The sequence below is a fragment of the Myotis davidii genome, unplaced genomic scaffold, assembly GCF_000327345.1.
Source record: "Myotis davidii unplaced genomic scaffold, ASM32734v1 scaffold420, whole genome shotgun sequence".
Taxonomy (NCBI): domain Eukaryota; kingdom Metazoa; phylum Chordata; class Mammalia; order Chiroptera; family Vespertilionidae; genus Myotis; species Myotis davidii.
Window position 1 is genome coordinate 1,105,976 of NW_006294421.1, and position 21,945 is coordinate 1,127,920.

General features: G+C 36.7%; 1 protein-coding gene across 4 annotated transcripts in view; it reads left to right on the forward strand.

The window, feature by feature from the left end:
• The window catches only part of WDFY3 (WD repeat and FYVE domain containing 3), a 182,869-nt gene that overhangs the window by 79,376 nt on the left and 81,548 nt on the right, over window positions 1-21,945 (forward strand). For all 4 annotated transcript variants that reach the window (XM_006768666.2, XM_006768667.2, XM_006768668.2 and 1 more), the window contains 11 exons: window positions 1,582-1,763; window positions 3,448-3,679; window positions 4,961-5,121; window positions 7,933-8,044; window positions 10,016-10,206; window positions 11,427-11,579; window positions 15,752-15,825; window positions 15,909-16,070; window positions 17,781-17,875; window positions 21,084-21,204; window positions 21,418-21,635. In XM_006768666.2, coding sequence (XP_006768729.1) covers window positions 1,582-1,763; window positions 3,448-3,679; window positions 4,961-5,121; window positions 7,933-8,044; window positions 10,016-10,206; window positions 11,427-11,579; window positions 15,752-15,825; window positions 15,909-16,070; window positions 17,781-17,875; window positions 21,084-21,204; window positions 21,418-21,635 — 1,701 coding nt within the window. The remainder of the gene's footprint in view (window positions 1-1,581; window positions 1,764-3,447; window positions 3,680-4,960; window positions 5,122-7,932; window positions 8,045-10,015; window positions 10,207-11,426; window positions 11,580-15,751; window positions 15,826-15,908; window positions 16,071-17,780; window positions 17,876-21,083; window positions 21,205-21,417; window positions 21,636-21,945) is intronic.

Sequence of the window (21,945 nt, forward strand, 5' to 3'; positions counted from 1 at the left end):
GGTCCCCCCCTCCCCCCCGAGTGCACAAATTTTTGTGCACCAGGCCTCTAGTCTGTATATGTAAAAGCCTAAGCAACCATTACGACCGAACGACTGGAACGACCGGTCGACCCATTGCTATGGTGTGCACTGACCACCAGGGGGCAGATGCTCAATGCAGGAGCAGCCCCCTGGTGATCAGTGTGCTCCCACAGCCAAATCCCATGGCCAGCCAACCTTCCCTGTTCCCTCCCCATCCGGCAGGCCCCATCCAGCAGCCAGCAGGCCCCGGTCAGCCCGGCCCCAATCATGACTGGGTGAGATGGCTCCGATAGGCCCTGATCTCTGTCAACCACGGCTCGCAAGCCACATGCGGCTCTTTGGCCCTTTCAGTGTGGCTCTTTCACAAAATACCACATGCGGGCACACACGGACAGTGCGATTGAAACTTCATGGCCCATGCGCAGAAGTCGGTATTTTGTGGAAGAGCCACACTGAAGGGACCAAAGAGCTGCATGTGGCTCACGAGCCGCATTTTGCCGAGCCGCAGTTTGCCGACCACTGGCCTAGTTTATTTAAGTCTGTTCCCTAGTTAGGTCACCTGTGGAGAAGATTCTGTCTTTGTAGTAGTCTTAACTCATTAATAGATATATATTCTGAATTGGCATTTCAACACATGCAGATATTTTAAGATTCAAAAAATATAAATTAATATTTTATTTATAGTTATTTCTGCATATTATTTAAAGTTTTAACTTTCAGTATATTTACTTGTCTCTGCTGCTTGTACTGAAAAATGGTGGGTCTGCTTTAAGTTACGTGGTTACAGATTAGCTCTTTTACAAAAAAAAGATTTGAGGAGGGAATAAGTTTTTAACATCTGGATTTCTGTTGTTCCCCTCCCCTTCTTGAATAGTTAGGAAAGGTAAATTAGTATTAATTAACTTAACATTATGGTTAAATTAATAATAACCCATTATTTCCTAGTGCAATCTGGCAGCATATTGGGTAGCAGAGAGAAGCCAGATTAGAGTCAGGAAGTGATTGCAGAATGTTAGCAAATCACCAGACTTATCTGGTGAAGTGGAGAACTTGGATCATCAAATACTTTTCCATTCCATAAATTATCTTACTACCAGCTATTGTCAGGTCAGGGTCAGGACTGTACACTCACAAATGAAGAACAGATAGTTGCCCCTTTGCATCACTGAGTAGAGCATATAGCAAGAATATAATTTAAAATTTTCTTGGTCTTTTTTTATAACCAATGCTATAATCAAATGTATGTTAAGGTAGAATTTAAAAAGACCCTTATATATAGCTAGTCTCTTTTTGTTTATCGTAATTGTATTTTATTGTCTACTTAATCTTATTTATTTTTATTTCATTAGCTATTATAACTTTATTTGGTTATAACTACATGTATTTTGAGAAGAAAGCAAAAGCATATCCCAGGTTTTGCTTTTTAGTACAGATGAAGTTACTGAGCAAATAGGATATTTTCATTTACATCGTCATCATTTTATTTTAACATAAAGTCAAAATCTAGATATGAATAATTGTTAGAATGAGGATAACGTTGAGTATTTTTTTATTTCTTAGTTGATGATTTTAGTGAAGAATCCTCTTTTTATGAGATTCTCCCATGCTGCGCTCGCTTTCGTTGTGGAGAACTAATAGTCGAGGGGCAGTGGCATCATGTGGTTCTGGTGATGAGCAAAGGCATGCTCAAGAACAGCACTGTGGCCCTCTACATCGACGGACAGCTTGTCAGCACTGTGAAGGTGAGCAGCCCTGCACTGGAAAGCTCAGCCTGCTTTCGAGTGTATGTGTGTTTGCAGGGGTATTTTTTAAATTGTCTTAATTTTAAATTGACCTTCTATTTGAACAATATGTTAGAGTCATGTGGCTGCCTAGTTCCTATCACTTCATTTGAGAAGAATGGAAAGGAGAGGTTACAAAATAAAGAATTAATGAATATGTCTGTGATTGAGCCAGACTGCAGAGTGCTTTTTCACAACAGAGAAACAGTTGAAGGCTGCCTAAATAAATTATGAGCACACTTTTTTGTCACTTCTTTGTTATTATTGTATGCAGCCAGTAGATTCTATATTCTTTAGAGCTGGAATTGTTTTTATTCATCTTGATTTTCAGATCACCCAGATTAGTCCCAGGAGAGAGGCAAGAGAGGTGCATTAACCAGTAAAGAATAAGAAGTTTCTTTTTTGGAATCAGGATAAAGACTGCTAGTTACTCTCTATAGAACTCAACTAGCAAACACTTAAAATTCTTTAATTTCTAAAAGTTAGTGCCCATTTTTATAGAGATAATCACTTGAAAGAAGTAGTAAAGGCAAAGTCTGTCCTTTTGTGTGAATTAATGTTTAAAAAGTAGTGAAATCAGCAGCTTCCTTGAATATAGTTCCTTCCTTAATGATACTTTATTTTGGCATCGTGTGTCAGGAGGATAAATACTAAAATGCACTTTAGAGAATAGTCTTTTTTATTTTTTGTACACACAACTGCATTTGAAATGGGTTTGTAGATTCTATAGTAGGTTGTTCCTCATTATTTTTAGTGTTATTGAAAATAAAAATGTCCTCAGCTTCAAGAATTGATAGGAGATTTATGATGGATATATCTACATTATCATCATCACTGTGCCTGTGAGAAGCCAGAGTCCTGTGAAGCCAATGATAGTTCATGTGTTGCTCTTCACAGTCATACTATTTATAACACCAGGAACTGTTCTTTAGTATGTGGAGTAATAGATTATCTGAAACTAGGACAGATGTACCTCGTTCTGTGAAATGATGAAAGCTGCTCACACAATAAGATGCAACTTGATTTCATTATCTCTTGTACTCTATGTATTTATTATAAACAAATTGAATGGTAATTTAATCAGCATGTCAGTAAACAGTAGTATAACTTCAAATCTGAGAATGTATTTCCCATTGAGATTAAAGTGTGTGTATAAATTATAACATACAATAGACTATTCACTTTTCTAATATTTTAATAGCACTTTACCCATTATGAAACACTTTCCATGAATAATTTCATTTGACACAATCACATTGAAGGTAACATAGCTAATTTAAGTCTACTTGAATTCCATAGTTGGAAAGCTGTTTTTATATCAACCCAAAAATTTCCTAGACGCATCATTAATTTGATATGCAAACCAACCAGACAGTAGCAGTCTCCCTATATTTGATTATTGCTCTTTCTAGCATTAGATTGTTTATCTGTATTGGGAGTTGGATAACTTATTTCCAACTTTCACATTAGGGTCCAGAATCCTGACTTGCCCTATGTTTCTCAACCCAACAGTTTTGGTATGTTTATAAGATTGTATGACCTTGGGATAATGAAAATAGACAGCAAAAATGCTTATTTTCCTGGGAAAAGTTGTTTTTGTGTGTGTGTGTCATAGCTCACACACTTACTATTGTTTTCTTTACAGCTTCATTATGTTCACAGTACTCCTGGGGGTTCAGGTTCTGTAAATCCTCCTGTGGTCAGCACAGTTTATGCATACATTGGTACTCCACCTGCCCAACGCCAAATTGCTTCACTGGTTTGGCGACTAGGACCCACACATTTTTTGGAAGAAGTTTTACCTCCTTCAAGTGTCACTACCATTTATGAACTAGGACCAGATTATGTTGGAAGCTTTCAGGCTGTATGTATGCCATGTGAGTAACTTATTCTTTCTTCTTGAAGTTGTATGAAGCTTAACTACTAAAGTGTAGATGCATGAATAAAGTACATGTGTGTATATAGGTTATACATTGTTTATCTAAAAAAAGGGGGGGTGGAGTTCTCTATTTTTCTTCAGCATGATGCTATTGACGACTCACTCCTCTTCATACTGTTCTCCTCCACTGATTATAATATACTTTCCTGATTTTTTTCTTCATCACTAATTTTCCAGTTTCTCTTACTGGCTCTAGGATGTAGGTGTACATTCTCATTAAAAATCTAACCTCAGCCTTATCCTCTTTCTGTTATTTCTCCTATTACATGAAGCAGTTTAAAGTGTGTCTACTCTTGTTAAAGGAAGGAATTATGGGTCCAGAAAACACACAAATATATTCTTGAGGTTAGAGCAGTTAACATCAGTTTTTCTCATCCCTTTACTGCTGCTGTGTACGTTTTGTTATCCTTTCTCCCACAGAGAATTTAGAGTCAAAGAAACTGATGTGGTACTCTTTCCAAATGTCTTCCATCCCTTGTTCTCATCTACCAGGGTTCTCAGAAGTTAGGACAAGTATGTTGTACATGGTGATAATCCCATGGCTAAGTCATTTGTCTTTCACTCATGTTTTGATTTGGATAGTATCTGTAATAGCTAACACTTCTTGAGCACTTAAGTGCTGAATATGTTAATATACCTGAAAGATATAGCTGTTCTGAGCCTTTCACATTTTAATTCATCTCCTCAAAATACTGGCAGTTAGGTACAGTTGTTTTCATCCCCATTTTACCGATGAGGAAACTGGAGCAAAGGGATATATAGCTACACAGCTTTTAAGTGATACAGCAGAGATTCAAACTTAACCTGCCTTACATACTCTGCTGTGCTGTCTAGAAGGATACAGAGAGGCAGCGATGTGGGCTCTGGTTGGGGAGGAGGCTAGGGCCGAAAGCTCATGGACATTTCACTCATTTTCTTTTCCTTTGAACCTGGGGAATGGGTTTTGTGTTTTGTTTGATAATTAAAACTCTTCCTTTGCATTATGTTATATGTTAAGCATATTTTTAGAGTGAAACTTGGCATGAAAAGCTCTGTGACTAGATGATTTCCCTATTTCCTAGTTAAAGAAATAATTGAAGAGCTGAAAATTAAATAGAAGTTTTTCAATTTAGTTCCCTTGTTCTACTTTAAAAAAATTTCAAGTTTGCTGATTTAAGAATGATAAGACTAAAATTCTTGTTAGAATAATGATTTTGAAAGGATTATTTTTTTTTTGAAGGTAAAGATGCAAAATCTGAAGGCATAGTGCCATCTCCTGTGTTATTAGTGCCAGAGGAAAAGGTGTCATTTGGCCTCTATGCACTCTCCGTGTCTTCCCTAACAGTGGCAAGAATCCGGAAGGTGTACAACAAGTTGGACAGCAAAGCCATCGCTAAGCAGGTGAGCACAATGATTTCCTGGTGAGCTGGGACAGATTCTCCCTGGAAAGAAGTTTCAGAGCTTAGTCATGAGCACTGCCTAAGTCCGAGCAGGTGCCGAAATGGTGCCTTTTGTGTATTATTTATATTTGGTTTCTTTGGCCTTAAGCCAAAACCTATTTAGATATTAGCTTAATTTAGAAAAGTAAGAAATACCTTCTAAGTGCATAGTTTATAATCTTATGTTTTTCTTGTCAATTTGAGAAATTGAGCTTAGAAAACTAAAGAAGACAATTGCTTTTTCTAAGGCTACAACTAAAGGTTTTTCTGGATCACCTACTATGTGCATCATTTTATTCAGCACACATCAATGCATAAAGAAAACATTCCTGCCTTTATGGTTCTTTCATTCTCATGGAGGAGACAGACAACAATAAAAAAGAAATAACCTGATAACAAAGTATGTTAGAAGGTGAAGAGTGCTAAAGTTGGGAAGGAGAAAGAGAGAAGATTATAGTTTTGAATAGAAAGGTCAGAGGAGGCCTCACTGAAGTCAAATTTGAACAGACTTGGAAACGGATGAGGCAGCAAGCAATGAGAACATGGAAAATGAATGGGCTATAATTATAGGGTGGAGGGTCTTGTATTCTGGGAATACAATTACTAAAGCCATGAGGAAGGTGTGTGCCTGCTGCAGAGGCACATGTAGTGAGAGCACAATAAGAGCAGGCCTGGCCGGTAGGAGAGGAACTCAGAGAGGAATGGGACTATATGGTTTAGAATTGATAGGCACTTGTAAAAGCATTGGCTTTACCTGCGTGCGATGGGAAGTATTATAGGGTTCCAGACAAAGGAATGTAATGTTATGACTTCTTAACCAGGATTACTATGCCACCTATTGAGAATAGATTGAAGGGAGATAAAGGTAGAAGCAGGGATATGAGTTTTGAGGCCAGTGTAATAATAATTCATATGGGAGATGATGATGATCAGAATGGGGTGATAGCAGTGGCTGTGATGAGAAGTGATGATGAGATATGAGGAATATTTTGAAGATTGAGCTAACAGTTTTTGATGACAGATTGGCTATGAATTGTGAGAGAAAGATAACTCCAAGGATTTTGCTCTAACAAGGAAAATGGAGTCATTTTTTTCTGATTTGGAGAAAACTATAAGAAGAGTAATATTTCAGGGGCAGGTGGTATTGAGAGTTATGTTTTGGAGATGTTTGAGAAGCATATCAGACATGTTACTGAAGCTATCAGAGCCCATTGGACATAGGAATCTGGAGTGAGGGAGAGGTTTGCCTGTCTTGATGGTCATAGATGGTATTTAAAGGCATGAGACTAGGACCCTGGACCGTTTTTCTCAGTGGTTAGAGCTTCACCTGCACACGTAAGGATCGAGGGTTCAGTCCCTGGCACGTGTGGGAGGCAACCAATTGATGAGTCTCTCTCACATCGATGTCTCTCCCTCCCTCCCTCCTTCCTTCTCTCCTTCCCTCCTTTACTCCCTCCTTTTCTCCCTCCTTCTTTTCTCCCTCCCTTCTACTATCTCTGAAAATCAAAGGGAAAAGATATCCTTGGGTAAGGATTAACAAAACAAAACCTTTAAAAAACGAGCCATGAGACTACGTTCACTCACCAAAGTGTATATGTAAGTAGAGAAGAGGAAAGTTTTCAGAGGTGGGATGTTCCAGTGTTAGGAGTTGGGCAGATGAAGCAGAGCCAGATGAGAAGACTAAGGAGTAGCAGCCAGCAAGAAAGGAGGAAAACCCAAAGTACTCAACATTGGGTTTTGTAAGGTGGTCGTCCTCAGTGAGCTTTACAAGCTGTTTTGGTTGATGAGGGGAGGCAAAGCCCCGGGGGAAGGAAATCAAGAGACTGCAAAGAAAGGACTTGGGAACAGAAAGTACTGACAACTCTTGTGCAGAGATTTGTATGTGAATATATTTACCATTTCTAAGGAACATAAACTTGGTTCTACAGGTAACAATAAAATTAAAGTCTTATGATTATATTTGCTTGAAAGCACATTGTGTGAGTGTGCACACAAAAAATTGAATATTTTATGTATATTCATGAAGTTTTGCATAATTTATGTGACATTTACTTGGCTGTGGAAATACTGTGAGGCAGTGAGTGATAAGAACCTTGAAACCATGACAGAGTTTTCTTCAAAAAGCTCCCTGAACTATTTCCCAAGATCCCCCCTCACCATCCTCATCTGAGTAGATTGTGTTTAACTTACTTTTTGTGAGTTTACACACTTTTGGAAATGTTTGCACATTAAAAAAAAAAAGAAAGGAATGCTCATGTTTTTAATATTCTGGTAAGGAGAGAGAGAAAATATGTTACCAAATTATGTCTCTCTTTTTTTTTTCTTTCCCAATCAAAATGTTCACACTGAAATCCTGCTATTTGCAACAGCATGGACGGACCCAGGGAGTATTATTCTAAGTGAAATAAGTCAGACAAATACCACAAGATGTTACTTATATGTGGAATTTTAAAAAATCAAAACAAATGAACAAACAAATCAAGAACAGACTCATAGGAACAAAAAATAAACCGATAGTTGCCAGATCAGAGGAGGTAGAGGAATGAGTGAAAAAGGTGTCGGGGCATATAGTAAATAATAGTGCAGTAAGTTTGCACAGTGACAGATGGTTATTAGATTGAGGGTAGTGAGCACATTGTAAGATATAGAAATGTCGAATCACTATGTTGTACACTTGAAACTAATATAATAGTGTATGTCAACAATACTTTAATAAGAAAAATGTTCAGGCTGTACTTCTATGTTATATTTTTTTTCCTTTCCTATTCTTCAGTTAGGCATTTCCTCCCATGAGAATGCCACTCCTGTGAAGTTGATACACAATGCAGCAGGACATCTCAATGGGCCCGCCCGGACAATTGGGGCCACTCTGATTGGATACTTGGGTGAGTCAAATCATCTTTGTTGTTCCAGACTTCTTTATTTACCTTCACATATACATCCACTTTCCTCACGTAAGGGTGACCTGTAATGTTCTTGGAATGTTTGGAGACTAAAGTAATAATCTCAAACTCCAGTTCACGTTTAAAATTATATGCTCATTAAACTTCCATTAACTTTTCCTCTTTTGTCAGCACTGATGAGCTCTTAACTGTATACTCCTGTATAGTTTCAAGGTAAAAATCACAGTACATTTGCCGAAACCGGTTTGGCTCAGTGGATAGAGTGTAGGCCTGCGGACTGAAGGGTCGCAGGTTCGATTCCGGTCAAGGGCATGTACCTTGGTTGCGGGCACATCCCCAGTGGGGAGTGTGCGGGAGGCAGCTGGTCGATGTTTCTGTCTCATCGATGTTTCTAACTCTCTATCTCTCTCCTTTCCGCTCTGTAAAAAATCAATAAAGTATATTTAAAAAAAAAATCACAGTACATTTAGGGACAGATGTTAAGACTTGGAAATACTGATGATTGCTATAGGTTCGGTGCAGCAGGGGTGGCACTCGTGAGCGCTCCTATTATTTGGAAATGAGCTAGAAATAAGAGCTTTAGGGGGTGTAAAGAGTGTGAGTCCAACTCTAATCAAAGTCAGAACTAGTGGACATTCTGCAGAGCCTTGTACCTGATGTCCGCTTAAAAAGGATTGTTTTTTGGTTAGATAGTCTTGAGACATAATCTAACCAGACCACCCAAAATTCAGAGCCAGTAGTTATATATTTTAATTTGTAGATCAGTTCGTGATATTGGTGGTTCCTTTTTAGATTAACAAGTTAGTGTTGTTCCAGTCAGAATCCTACATGTTTATTAATCCTTGGCAATTTTTATTGTCCTGGTGACGTGCACATGACTATTTTTCTGTTTTGATCATGTATTGCATTGATAAAAATGTTTTCTTTATGCTGCAGCACATGTTTTTTTTTTATTATTATTATTCAGTTTAGCAAATCCTTACTGAACACTGTGCTGTCTTTTGCAAAAATACAGCAGTGCTGTGGTATGGTAGAAAAAGCAGTGACTGAGGAGTTTAGATTGAACTAACCCTAACCGTTACCTTCTAACCCCGACCCTACACTTGAGGTCCCAGCCCCTGCTCTGTCAGGGTGTGGCATTGTGCCAGATACTTAAGTCCAGGCTTCTCATCTTTAAACTAGTAATACTGGCCCTACGTACCTTAGAAGGTAGTTTTCAAAATCCAGTGTCATAAGGTATGAAAGTATTGTGAATACTTTAAAGGACATAGAAATATAAAATGCATATGAGTTTTATTTTTGAAAATCTGAATCTTGACCGGTGGGTAAATGAAATTCGAACAATGTCATTTTAAAATATAGCTGTGAATTTTTTTTTAATTGACCTAAAGTTAGACCCAGTACTGTGTTTCCATGTAATTATGCTCTTCTGGGGTCACTGATGTGCTGTTACTCAGATTGCATAACTGGGAGAGCTTTGAGTAATGGGCAGTAATATGCTCTGCATGGCTAACCTATAGGGAATATGTCATCTTGCAAGAGTAGCCTCTCCATCCCATTGCCTAGTTCCCAGAGTTACAGTGCTTTTGCTCTCCCCAAGTTTAACCCCCAGCAATTCCTAGCGAGGCATTCTCACTCACCTCGAAATGCATCCCAAGCCCTCTGTGCTTTTGAGTCTGATGTTGCCCAAAGCCACACAGAAACATTTGTGCTTGTTCTCAAACCCAGCTCTTCTCTGCTCACTACTAAGCTCCCACTCTCCTCCCACTGATTACAATATGTTTATTGCCTTCTCCCAAATTCTACCTTCAAGGGTTTTTTTAGAATTTTCTTTTTTGGATTAAAGGTCTTTTTTAAAATATCATGTATAATTGATTAAATCTTCTCAAGATGATTTATTCAGTTCTTGTTTACATGGGGACTTTAATTTTTCTTCCACTGTCTTTTAATCAGGAGTAAGAACATTTGTCCCTAAGCCTGTTGCCACTACTTTGCAGTACATTGGGGGAGCGGCAGCCATCCTGGGCCTGGTGGCCATGGCTTCTGATGTGGAGGGGCTCTATGCCGCAGTCAAGGCGCTGGTTTGTGTGGTCAAGAGTAACCCACTAGCCAGCAAAGAGATGGAAAGAATCAGGGGCTACCAGGTTTGTAACCATAAAGCTGTGCTCTCACTTTACTTTGCATAAAAAGAAAAACTAATTATTATTATTCTCATTTTTCGCAAACTCTGGAAGAATTATATTGACAAGTCACCTTTACAAGTTAGTAGTTTTTATTAAAACTAACACATTTCAAGGGAGAATGAGTTGTTATCTTTATTTTGGTTTATCTTTGTTCTCCTTTCTCATCAAATATCACTCAACTTTTGAATTAGGCTGTTATTTCAGTATAGCTTTGATATATTTGAATATATTTTCAGAACAATGGTTTACTGTTTTTCTTTTTGGAAATAAGACTGAAATGAAAGAAGGTCATGCTACCACCTGCTCTGGAGACTGCCAGATCATTAATAGATGCAGAGCTTTCCCCATTTTCCTTATCTCTCCCCTCCACACCCAGTCATCTTTTATGCACCCCCCCCCACTTGCTTACCTAAAGGAAGTGAGACCCACTGTAAGTAACTATGCCATTGCTAGTTTTGAAAACTCGTGTGGGATTAAAAATATGCAGCGTTCACATATTCACAATCTCTACTAGATTTAGGCAGAAAGTTCCTTTAAGAAAAGCAGGTATTGGAGTAAGATAAAAATCATTGTAGTGTAATTGAAGTACCAATGCCTTCTCTGGCTTTAGCCAATAGTTGATTGGGCATGGATAAACTATTTACTACATTGTTCTGTAGATTTAATCACACTGTTTTGATCAGTGTTCTGTTTTGCAAAACTCTTACAATGATTCATAGCAGCTTTGTTGATCATGAAAAAATAGGAATAACCTAAATGTTCCAAGAGTATGGGAATGACTAATAATACTGTAAACATTCCGTAGAATATCATTCAACCTTTTACAATTCTAATTATGAAGACTATGTTATAACAAGAGAAAAAATCCTTTTAATAGAGGTTATATAAAAAAAGAATAGCAAATTGTATATGCATGATGGCAACAACAATTTAAAAATAAAGTTTATGTAAAAGTGGATATTTTCATAAGGAATGGGATTACCCTGGTTTTAGATTTTCTCTAATGTTATATTGTGATAATAAAAATTTAGAAATCAGCTTAGAAGTCTCAGGAATTACTTTACATAGGGTTCTCTATTGTGTGTGTGTGTGTGTGTGTGTGTGTGTGTATGTATATCTGTGTTGTTATGTTTGTATGTATAGTATGATTAATAACAAGCATTTGGTGTGGTTTCTTTTAGTTGCTGGCAATGCTACTTAAGAAGAAACGTTCCCTTCTTAACAGCCATATTCTCCATCTAACTTTTTCCTTGGTGGGAACTGTTGACAGTGGACACGAGACCTCCATTATTCCCAATTCAACTGCTTTCCAGGATCTACTTTGTGATTTTGAAGTATGTACATAAATACTAACTGGTAATGTGTAATCATTGAATCCATCTCTTATTCTCTATGACAATAGAGTTAACTATTGAACAATTTTGTTTCTTAGGTATGTTCTATAGTTATATCATGCTTATGTTAATTTCATTCATAAAATACAACAAATAGGGTAATGATGGAATTCCTTTTCCCCAAGGGTATTCAGTTTTACGAATAGTAGAGAAGTGAAATGGTACAATGCATGTGCCTAACTGTTGCTAATATGCTGCTGCCTCTGGCATTAAGTGAGGCAAATATTTTCATCAAATAATTCTTTTGATGAGTAGAAACTTTTCATCAATAAATAGGAGGTAGATGTGAAATTTTGGTTAATAGTAGCTTCGTAGTAAAATATCATTCATTTTTTCAGAATAACAAGTTTTCATTTCTACTGTCCTATTACCATAAACGACTTCTACTCTGTCCTCTCAAAGCAATGCTTGATCTTGCATATCCTTTGTCCATTAACTTCTTGTTCTCAGTACTGTGTGTACCCATCACTATATGTTTTATAAGTACAGGATGGGGCAAAATTAGCCTTACAGTTGTGAGTATATGAAACACAGTTTATTCTTGTATTATTATTTTATTAGTTATGAACAACAATGAGCCTACTTCTGCCCCACCCTGTATATGTATCTCCTCCCATGAGACTGTAGGCTCCGTGTGTGCAGAGATCATACCTAGTTTCTTTTTCTTTGTATTCCCACCACCCAGGATGGGGCCAGGCACTTAATATTGGCTAACTGTAATGTCTGTGCCCTAACTCTTTTTCCTCATAGTTACTATAAGCACTGTCTTGTCTGTTATTCTAAATCCTTGACAGACAGGCTCTGTGCCCTAATTGCTTTACTAAAACTTTATTCTAAAAGCTTATTAGCAGCCTGGTCTATATGCTCTATATAAACCTAGAGGCCCGGTACATGAAATTCGTGCATGGGGGAAGGGGAGGTCCCTAAGCCTGGCCTGCACCTTCTCACAGCCTGGGACCCTTGCTCCTTACTGCCTGCCTGCTCACTGCTCCTTAGCACTGCCATGGAGGCAGGAGAGCCTCCCGCCACTGCCGTTGCGCTCGCCAGCTGTGAGCCCAGCTTCTGGCTGAGTGGCCCTCCCCCAGTAGGAGCTCACTGACCACCAGGGGGCAGCTTCTGCGTTGAGCATCTGCCCCCGGTGGTCAGTAAGCATCATGGCGACCAGTCGTTCCGCTGTTCAGTCGATTTGCATATTAGGCTTTTATTATATAGGAGGATTCCAGTTCTCAGTACCCGCAACTCTCAGTAGCATGTGATGCAGTCTTTTTCCCTCTTGCATCACCTCATTCTTTTGCTACCTTTCAGGTAGCACTATCCTGGTTCTTATATTTTCTCACTATTTTCCCCATAATTCTATGGCATGAAATTTTCATTGATTTATACAACCGTGTTCAATTTCACTTCTTTATCTTTTCCTTTATTTGTTGCTTTCTTTCCTTTAGATTCTCACCCATTTCTACAGCCTCATTTCTACAGAGTTGATTCTCAAATCTAAATCTCTAGCTTGACATCTGAATGCCAGACTTATTTCTAACTTATTGCTCAACATTTCCATTTTTATGTCCCAGCAACACCTTAACTTAACATCCTTTCCCAAATTAGTTCTTCCTTCTAACTTCGGTTTCTATTATTAACACTACCATTCCCGCAGTCACCGAGGCTTGAAATTGAAAAAATCAGCTTCTTCCTCCCTGTTTATAAACAGTTTGATATTAAGTTGTATAGATTCTAAGCCCTAATCAATTTTTCTTACCACTCACCTTAGATATGTTCTATAGTTATATCGTTCCTCAGGCTATCCTTTGTTTCTTTCCTCAGGCTACCCTGTGTTTCTTATCTCATTCTTTCTAAGGCTTAGTCATATCAGGTATAAAACATAAAATAAACTTGCAGTGATTTCCCCTTCCTACCCAATCAAGTTCTAAAATACAAACCTCTCATTCTTTTAGCAAATGCCTATAGAGCATCTTTGAACCTGGCATTGTATTAGGGCTAAGGCTCTGAAAGTAAAGATAGAGTCCATGCCTGAAGGCATTTTGTCCATTAGAAGAGAAAAACAAATCAATAAACAATTAAAAACTTATGAAAGCACAGAGATGAAGGTCTGCAGAAAGAATTATGGGAGGACTTAACCAATCCTAGTTTTGTTTTCATCTAGTGGCTGAAACTTAAATCATGAATTATCTTTAGTTTCAGATTTCTGATTAAAATCTAGTATACAAATGTCAGAAATTAGGTGCTTTACCAATGTTGGCTTTGTTTACCTTGCTCACTTTATGGCTTTATGTAGCATTTCTAATTCCCCAACCACAGTGATATATAAATACTTAATGCACTCTCTTTTTAAAACATCCACTTGATAAATATAAATGCAATAATTGTAATAGTACACAAGCATTTTCTCTGTTAGTGGTTGTTCTAGAATTTATAATATACATACACATGTAGCAATTTAGTCTGTCTTTACCTGTAGTATAAAAGCCTTGTGAAGATACATTCCCATTTCTTCCTCCTATTCTTAGTGCTATTGTTATCAGACATTTACTCCTATTATGTTTATAATCCCCACAGTACTTTTTATTATTTTAACTTAAAACAATTATCTTTTAGATACTTTAAAAAAATTCTTTTATAGTTCCCCACATATATAGCATGGCATTCTTTATTCCTTTGTGTAGATCTAGATTCCCATCTTGTATAATTCTTCTGCCTAAACAACTTCCTTTAACATTTCCTGCAGTGCTCCTCTGCTGACTATAAATTCTCTGTCTGAAAAAACCTTTTTTTTAGAAGAAGATTTTTGCATACACTACAATTCTCACTGACATTTTTAATTTTTTTTTCATACTTTAATGATTTCAGTCACCCCATTGTCATTTTTAGTTTCTTCTTTTTGGGGATTTGTTGGCTTTTTTAGATCTGTGAGTTTGTCATTTTTATAGAATTGGGAAATTTTTAGTTGTTACATCTTCAACTATTTTTCCTGGTGCCCTTCCCCGCCTTTTCTGGACTTCAGTTATACATATCTGAGGTTGCTTGATGTTGTCCCACAAGTCGCTAATGCTCTGTCTAGTAATTCTTTTTCAGCATTTTCTCTCATGCTTAATTTTGATTAGTTTGTGTCCTTATGTCTTCAAGTTCACTGAATTTTTTTTCTGCAATGTTTAATCTGCTGTTAATTTCATATAGTATAGTTTTCATGTTAAATATTTTATTTTTCATCAGAAGTTCATTTTGGACCTTTGGTTATCTTCTGTTTCCTCATTATATTCATATTTTTTGTTACATTCTTTAGTATATGGATCACATTTTTTAAGATCCTGATAATTTCATTATCACTGTCATTTCTGGGCTATTTATAATAATTGATTTTTCTCCTATTTATGAGTCATATTTTCTTTTTTGTCTTTGTGTACTTGATAATTGTTGATTGCATGCTAAATTTTACATAGTTAAGTGCCAGGTTTGTTGTATTTCTTTTAAAAGAATATTGAACTTTGCCCTGGCATTGCAGTTATCTTGATCCTTTTAAGACATACTTTTAACCTTTGTGAGGGTGAACATAGAAAAACCTTTAATCTAATGTTAATTTAGCCCCACACTAAAAATATTACACTTCTGAGACTGCCAGTTCCCCTTGTATTACAAAGTCTCCACACTCTGGGAGGTGGGAGTGCAAACTGGTCCCAGCTTTGTTAGTTCCAGGAACTGTGTGATATACTACTTTACAGTAGTTAATTCTTTCGGACCCCACACAAGATTCCAGTCATTCAGTCTTTGTATTCACTATATAGCATTCAGTATTCATTATATTCTGTTTTTGTGTTCAGTATTCAGTCATTGATTCCAGAGAAACTTTCCCTAGATCTTGCTTTTTTCAGTTGATTACTTCAGCAGCGTAATTTCCATAGTAATTATTCCTTTATCAACAGAATCATAAATCATATGTACAAGCAGTTTTATAGGATTTCACCAAGTAAAAATTGTAATAAAGTGGTTTATTCAATTAATTCATGAGTGAAATAAGTTTCAGAGCTGCATTTCTGTTTGTTGAATTGGCATTTGGGGTATTTTTTACCCTATATATACACCATTCTTTATTTTTATCATAGGTCTGGCTTCATGCACCATATGAACTTCATCTTTCCTTATTTGAACACTTCATTGAACTACTCACAGAGTCCAGGTATTCATTAATATCTATAGAGTTCGTTGTTTAGTTATTAAAGAGATTATAGTACAGTGTATAAAGTCTTCTTTCTCTTATAGTGAAGCTTCAAAGAATGCCAAATTAATGAGGGAATTCCAGCTAATCCCAAAGCTGCTACTGACTCTTCGAGATATGTCCTTATCCCAGCCTACCATTGCTGCTATTAGTAATGTGCTGAGCTTCCTACTGCAAGGTTTTCCTAACAGCTATGATCTGCTCAGGTAGTGAAAATGTCTGTATTTATCTGTTTATTAACTGAAAGTATCACTGAGGTTAAGATGAATGAGATGATTGTAATTGGTTCTTATGCCTGTATAATACCTGTAATGTTAACACCTTTCAAGATTTTTGTAAGGCACAGACCACATGCATGTCTAGTATCTCACGTTTGTAAACAAAGCCAGTTGTTGCCACTAGTTAATAATAGAATATTGCTGAGCAAAGATGTAGGAATGAGCCCAATGTAATCGATTGTCCTGGACATAACGGTGTTCAGTGTAGGGATTCTCAAGCCTTCTTCCCCATGCCGTTACTTCTCTGTGTTCACGCCTGCATGTGCGCTCACACATACACACAGACATGCAAACACTCGCGCGCACGCACACACACACACAGTGAGCATGCCTTCTTTATATTTATTCTTTATCATTCAAAACAAATGATATTTTATTTTTGCATATTCTAATCTTGTATATGATGTGAGTATTATTTTGCTGCTAATCTGAAATATGGTTTAAGGCCTATTTATAAGCTGTAGAAGGTTCTAGTGTTTATATGATAATTTGCATGTTAACTGAAAATGGAAGGGAAAAAACTATCTAACCAAAGTATTTTCTAAACAGAGAATTACTTAAACTGGTCTTGACCATCACTTTTCATGTAATCTTACAGACACAAGTGAAATCACACCTACTCATTAGAGCAGTGATGGCGAACCTTTTGAGCTCGGCGTGTCAACATTTTGAAAAACCCCAACTTAACTCTGGTGCCGTGTCAAATATAGACATTTTTTGATATTTGCTACCATAGTAAAACAAAGACTTATATTTTTGATATTTCTTTTATATATGTAAATGCCATTTTACAAAGAAAAATCAACCAAAAAGTGAGTTTGCGTGTCACCTCTGACACACGTGTCATAGATTTGCCATCACTGCATTAGAGTATTCCCAGTAAACTAGTCTCCAATCTGTGTTACATGTAAATTATTCACATTTATTTACCTACCTCAAAAGCACTTTTTAAACTTGATAACAGATGAAAACTGAAGTTTGAAAATTATTTTGGAGATTATTGTTATTATGAACAATATTTATTTCAATCTTCTCCTGGTACTATAGTGATCATTTTGCTAAAATTATTACTGAAACCTATTAAGCTTTTAGTTTTCTCTACTTTACAAAATTAAGAAACTAAGGCCCAGAAAGGTTAAGCTACTTGCCCAAGTAACAAGATTGAAAACTGATAGAGCCAGGATTTTAACTTTACCTGTGTTTTCAAAACCTAAGTTCTTAACTACAGTGGATGCATATAGATGTTAGGACATTTTAATTAGGATCATGCTATTTGATTCGTGAAATCATATAGATTAGTACATTAAAGGACTTACAATTCTGGAGAAGTATAATTAAAGCATTGTAACATATACAGGGTGGGCAAAAGTAGGTTTACAGTTTGTATGGAAAATAATAGAATAATAATGATACAAGAATAAACTGGTGAACTCACAACTGTAAAGCTACTTTTGCCCGCTGTGTATAATGGATATAGTGATGGTCCTAGGAGAGGTAAACCAAATGCGATCTCCTGAAGGTCTGTAAAAGATTACTTAAAACTTTTTTTCATTTATTTGGTTTTTTTATATTTGTTATTTGTTTTGGAGAGAGAGAAAAAGAATAAAACTCATAACCCTTTTTTCTTTATACTTAAAGGTTTGGCCAGTTTATTTCTTCTACTTTACCAACCTTTGCAGTTTGTGAGAAATTTGTCGTTATGGAAATAAACCATGAAGAGAAGCTTGACACTGGTGAGTGATTTTGGGGCTTGAGAACTAATTCCTGTGCCCTCTTCTCTGGCACAGGTCAGGCCTGCCTTAGGTGGATGCTGCCCTGTCACTTTCCTCCTTCCATTACTGTATTGGTCTCCTGCAGATGTATTTGTCTTAAATCAGTCATGTATAACATGCACAAGTTCAGAATTACTCAAAATTTAATAGGATGTGAATTTTACTCTAAAAACAAAAATTTTCCCTATGTTTAGAGGATTTGTAACATTGTTCCTTTAAATAGCAGATTCTTCTAGGGTGATATTTTAACATTATTTTAATTTTTAAAAATGTTTGCACATCTCTTCAGAAACACAGAAACTTGCTACTGAGAATTACATCTATATTACTTTTATTACTTTTATTTTCATTTCCCTGTTAAATATTTAGTAGTCACTTAGGGAAATAACTTTTTACCAGAATCATTTTATGTATGTATAAAATAATAATAATTCCAGCCCTGGCCCGGTGGCTCAGTTGGTTGGAGCAAAAGGTTGAGGATTCACCCATGCCGGTGTTACTAAGTGGCTAGAGCGTCTGACTGCACACCTAAGGGTCCTGGGTTCAATTCCCTGTCAAGAGCAGGTATCTGGCCTAGCACCAGGTAACCAATCAGTCTCTCTCAGGTAGATGTCTCTCTCTCTCTCCATCTCCCTCTCCCCTCCCTCCTCCCTCTTCCTCTCCCTCTTCCTTTCCCTCTCCCTCTCCCTCTCCTAACTCTCCCTCTCCCTCTCCTCACTCTCACTCTTCCTCTCACTCTCCCTCTCTCAATTTTCCCTCTCCCTCTCTCCCTCTGCCTCTCCTCCTCCTCCTCTCCCCATCTCTTTCATTCTTCCTCCCTCCCTCCTGAGGATTTAAAAATTTTAAAAAGGATCAAATCAATAGGTAACACTTATTGAGTCCTTTATATCGCCAGGTACTGTTTAAGGTCTTTAATATAACTTTATAACAACCCTATAAAATATTTACTATTGTTATCTCAATTTTACAAGGGAGGAAACTAAGGCCCAGAAATGTTAAGTAAAAGAAAGTTACCTGAAATCATACTTCTGCATTTGAACTCGGGTAGTCCAAATCAGCGGTCTCCAGCCGGTGGTCCGTGGACCACTGGTGGTCTGTGAGGTCCGAAAGGTTGGCGACGGCTGGTCCAAATCAACACTATAAACTTTTTAACCACTATATTTTTCTGTCATATGTCAGGATTTTTTCTAAGTTCAGAAATAATATAAGCCAAGTAAATAGGAATTGAAGTGAAATTACTTTTAAAATCTTTGAAAATACATAACACATTTATTTCAAGTATTTAAAAAATGTGGGAAAAATATTCCTCTAGTCTCCATGTTTCTTGCGACTGTTGAATTCAATAATAATAACTAATGTAAAATGTTCTTTAAGAAAACAGTAGTAGAGATGGTAAATTAGCAAAATTTTTTGTGGATCTGCCAAGTTGATCAGTATTCTCATCACTTCATTACCATTTGAAGTAATAGAGAATGTCGGAAGCACATTTATTGTGTGTTTGCTGTGGACTAAAGACTGTGTTAAGTATAATATGATGTTCCAAAAAGTTAAACCATACTTTTGTCTTTCAAGTAGTTTACACATTATTCAAGAAAATGGCTTGAATAATGATGAACGGTGATATAATAATCATTGCAAAATAAATAGCATGAAAGGACAGTACACTGGGATAAATAAAGCACCAGTTTGAATGGGAAGAGTTAGTGTGGAAATTCAGAGTTCATTGTTTTAAACTATATTTGAAAATTAGGGGAAGCATAACTGACAAGGAGAAAACTAGATGTAAAATTAGGAGAATTGTTCATTTCTCTGTGGATTGTCAATTTAGGTTGTATGGTATCCTTTCAATAGGACAGTTTGTAAATTACCAGTCCTGTGCCTCTGATAAGGGGACAGAATCTTGAGTTCTCCTAGGAAAGCTTAAAATACTTTTCCCAATGATTAAGCACTAAGTTAAAATTAAAAAGACAATGTTTCAGGAGACAAATAGTCCCTTTCCCAAACTAGTAAAAGCATATACCCATGGTAAAGTTTAGCCTGAGCTGCAAGTCTGGAATAAAGACAGTCCTGTGGATTGTGACTTATTAGCCATCACTCATTAGTGGCAGAGTTACACCTGGAACATTGGCCATTGATGCCCAGTCCTGTGTGCCTCCAGCATCATCCATTGAGATGCATAAGCTTTCTGTTTTCTGCCCTTTCTTTTCCAGTTTTTCTTGTGCTTTTGTATGCCTTTGCCTCTTTTCTGTGCTATTTAATTCTAACTTTTCTAGATGTATTATGTTTATTAAGTAGAGTATGCTTCCTCTTTTCAGTCTTAAATCTCGTAAATTTAACTATGCCCTTCAAAAAGAAACTGGAAATTAAGGATTTGGATTGTTGTTTTTTATGTATGTATGTATGTATGTATGTATTTATTTATTTATTTGTTAATCCTCATCCGAGGATATTTTTCCATTGATCCTTCAGAGAGAGTGGAAGAAAGAGGGAAAAACAGAGGTAAATATCAACGTGAGAAAAACATTGATGTGAGGGCCTGGGCCAGGGAGGCGCCTTCAAGCAAGGTAATGCCCTTGACCAGAATCTAACCTGGGACCCGTTGTTCCACAGTTCAGTGCTCTAAGCACTGAACCAAACTGGCCAGGGCTTGGATTTTATTTTTATCAATCCTTATTTGGTTACTTTTCCCTGTTGGTAGGGGAGGGGGATATTAATGTAAAACCGGGTTCACATCCCGGCCTTTGTTGGTCAGTGATTGAGCATCGACCTATGAACCGGGAGGTTGCGGTTCGATTGTGGTCAGGGCACATGCCTGGGTTGAGGGCTCCATGCCCAGTAGGGGGTGTGCAGGAGTCAGCCCATCAATTATTCTTTCTCATCATTGATGTTTCTGTCTCTCCCCCTTCCTTCCTCTCTGTAATCAATAAAAATATATTTTTTAAAAAGGGTTCACAGCCTTTATTATCACTTATTTAGATAATGTAAATAAGAAATTTTCAGGATTCTAAAAAGAAATCTTTTAACAGACCCTTTTTTTCGTTCACTTTAATGGAAAGTACTTCTAGAAAAAATGTTTTCTGAAAGATATATTTTTCAGTGAATTTTCCTAGAAGAGGGTTGGATATTTTATCCAACACTAGGCAATTTAATGTATTTATTTTCATTCTAGGAACTGAAGAAGAGTTTGGAGGTCTTGTATCTGCTAATCTTATACTTTTGAGGAACAGACTTCTAGATATCTTGCTAAAACTAATTTACACATCTAAAGAAAAGACAAGCATTAATTTGCAGTAAGTAAAATCTTTTTAGAATTGATGGTATCAGTTGCTATTACTAGTTAATTCATGGTAGGCAAAAGAAAGAATTTCTAATGACTTATATTTTTTAAGCCCTGAAATTTAGAGTATCTTAAGAACAAAACCTAGTCTTATTCTTCTTTATAATTGGAAATCCTAATCATTGAAATTAATGTGTTTCCTTTTTACCCATCTGTCTTTGAATAGAGCCTGTGAAGAACTGATCAGGACGCTGGGTTTTGACTGGATTATGATGTTTATGGAAGAGCATTTGCATCCCACCACAGTCACAGCAGCCATGAGGATTCTTGTTGTCCTGCTGAGTAATCAGTCTATTCTCATCAAGTTTAAGGAAGGACTCAGTGGTGGAGGGTGGCTGGAACAGACAGACTCTGTCTTAACTAATAAGATCGGGACTGTATTAGGTATGGGACTTTTGAAGTCAACTGCTTTAAAATAAGCTATTGTGTTTCATTTTGTTTTGAAATCTTATGTAAGCTTATACTCTTCAGTTTACTGACAACCATTAAGAATCTGAATTTTAATTAATGTAGAATAGAATGCTTAGAAAGTTTCAAATTTGGCTCTTTTTAATTGCAAATCATAATGAAGTCAGAGACAATGTTAAGATGTGGAAGCTCAAGGGAATTCCTTATGATCTTTTTATTGCTTAATTCCCTTTATGATTAAGTAAATAACAAATGATCAGAACTGAATTAACAATAATATTTTCAT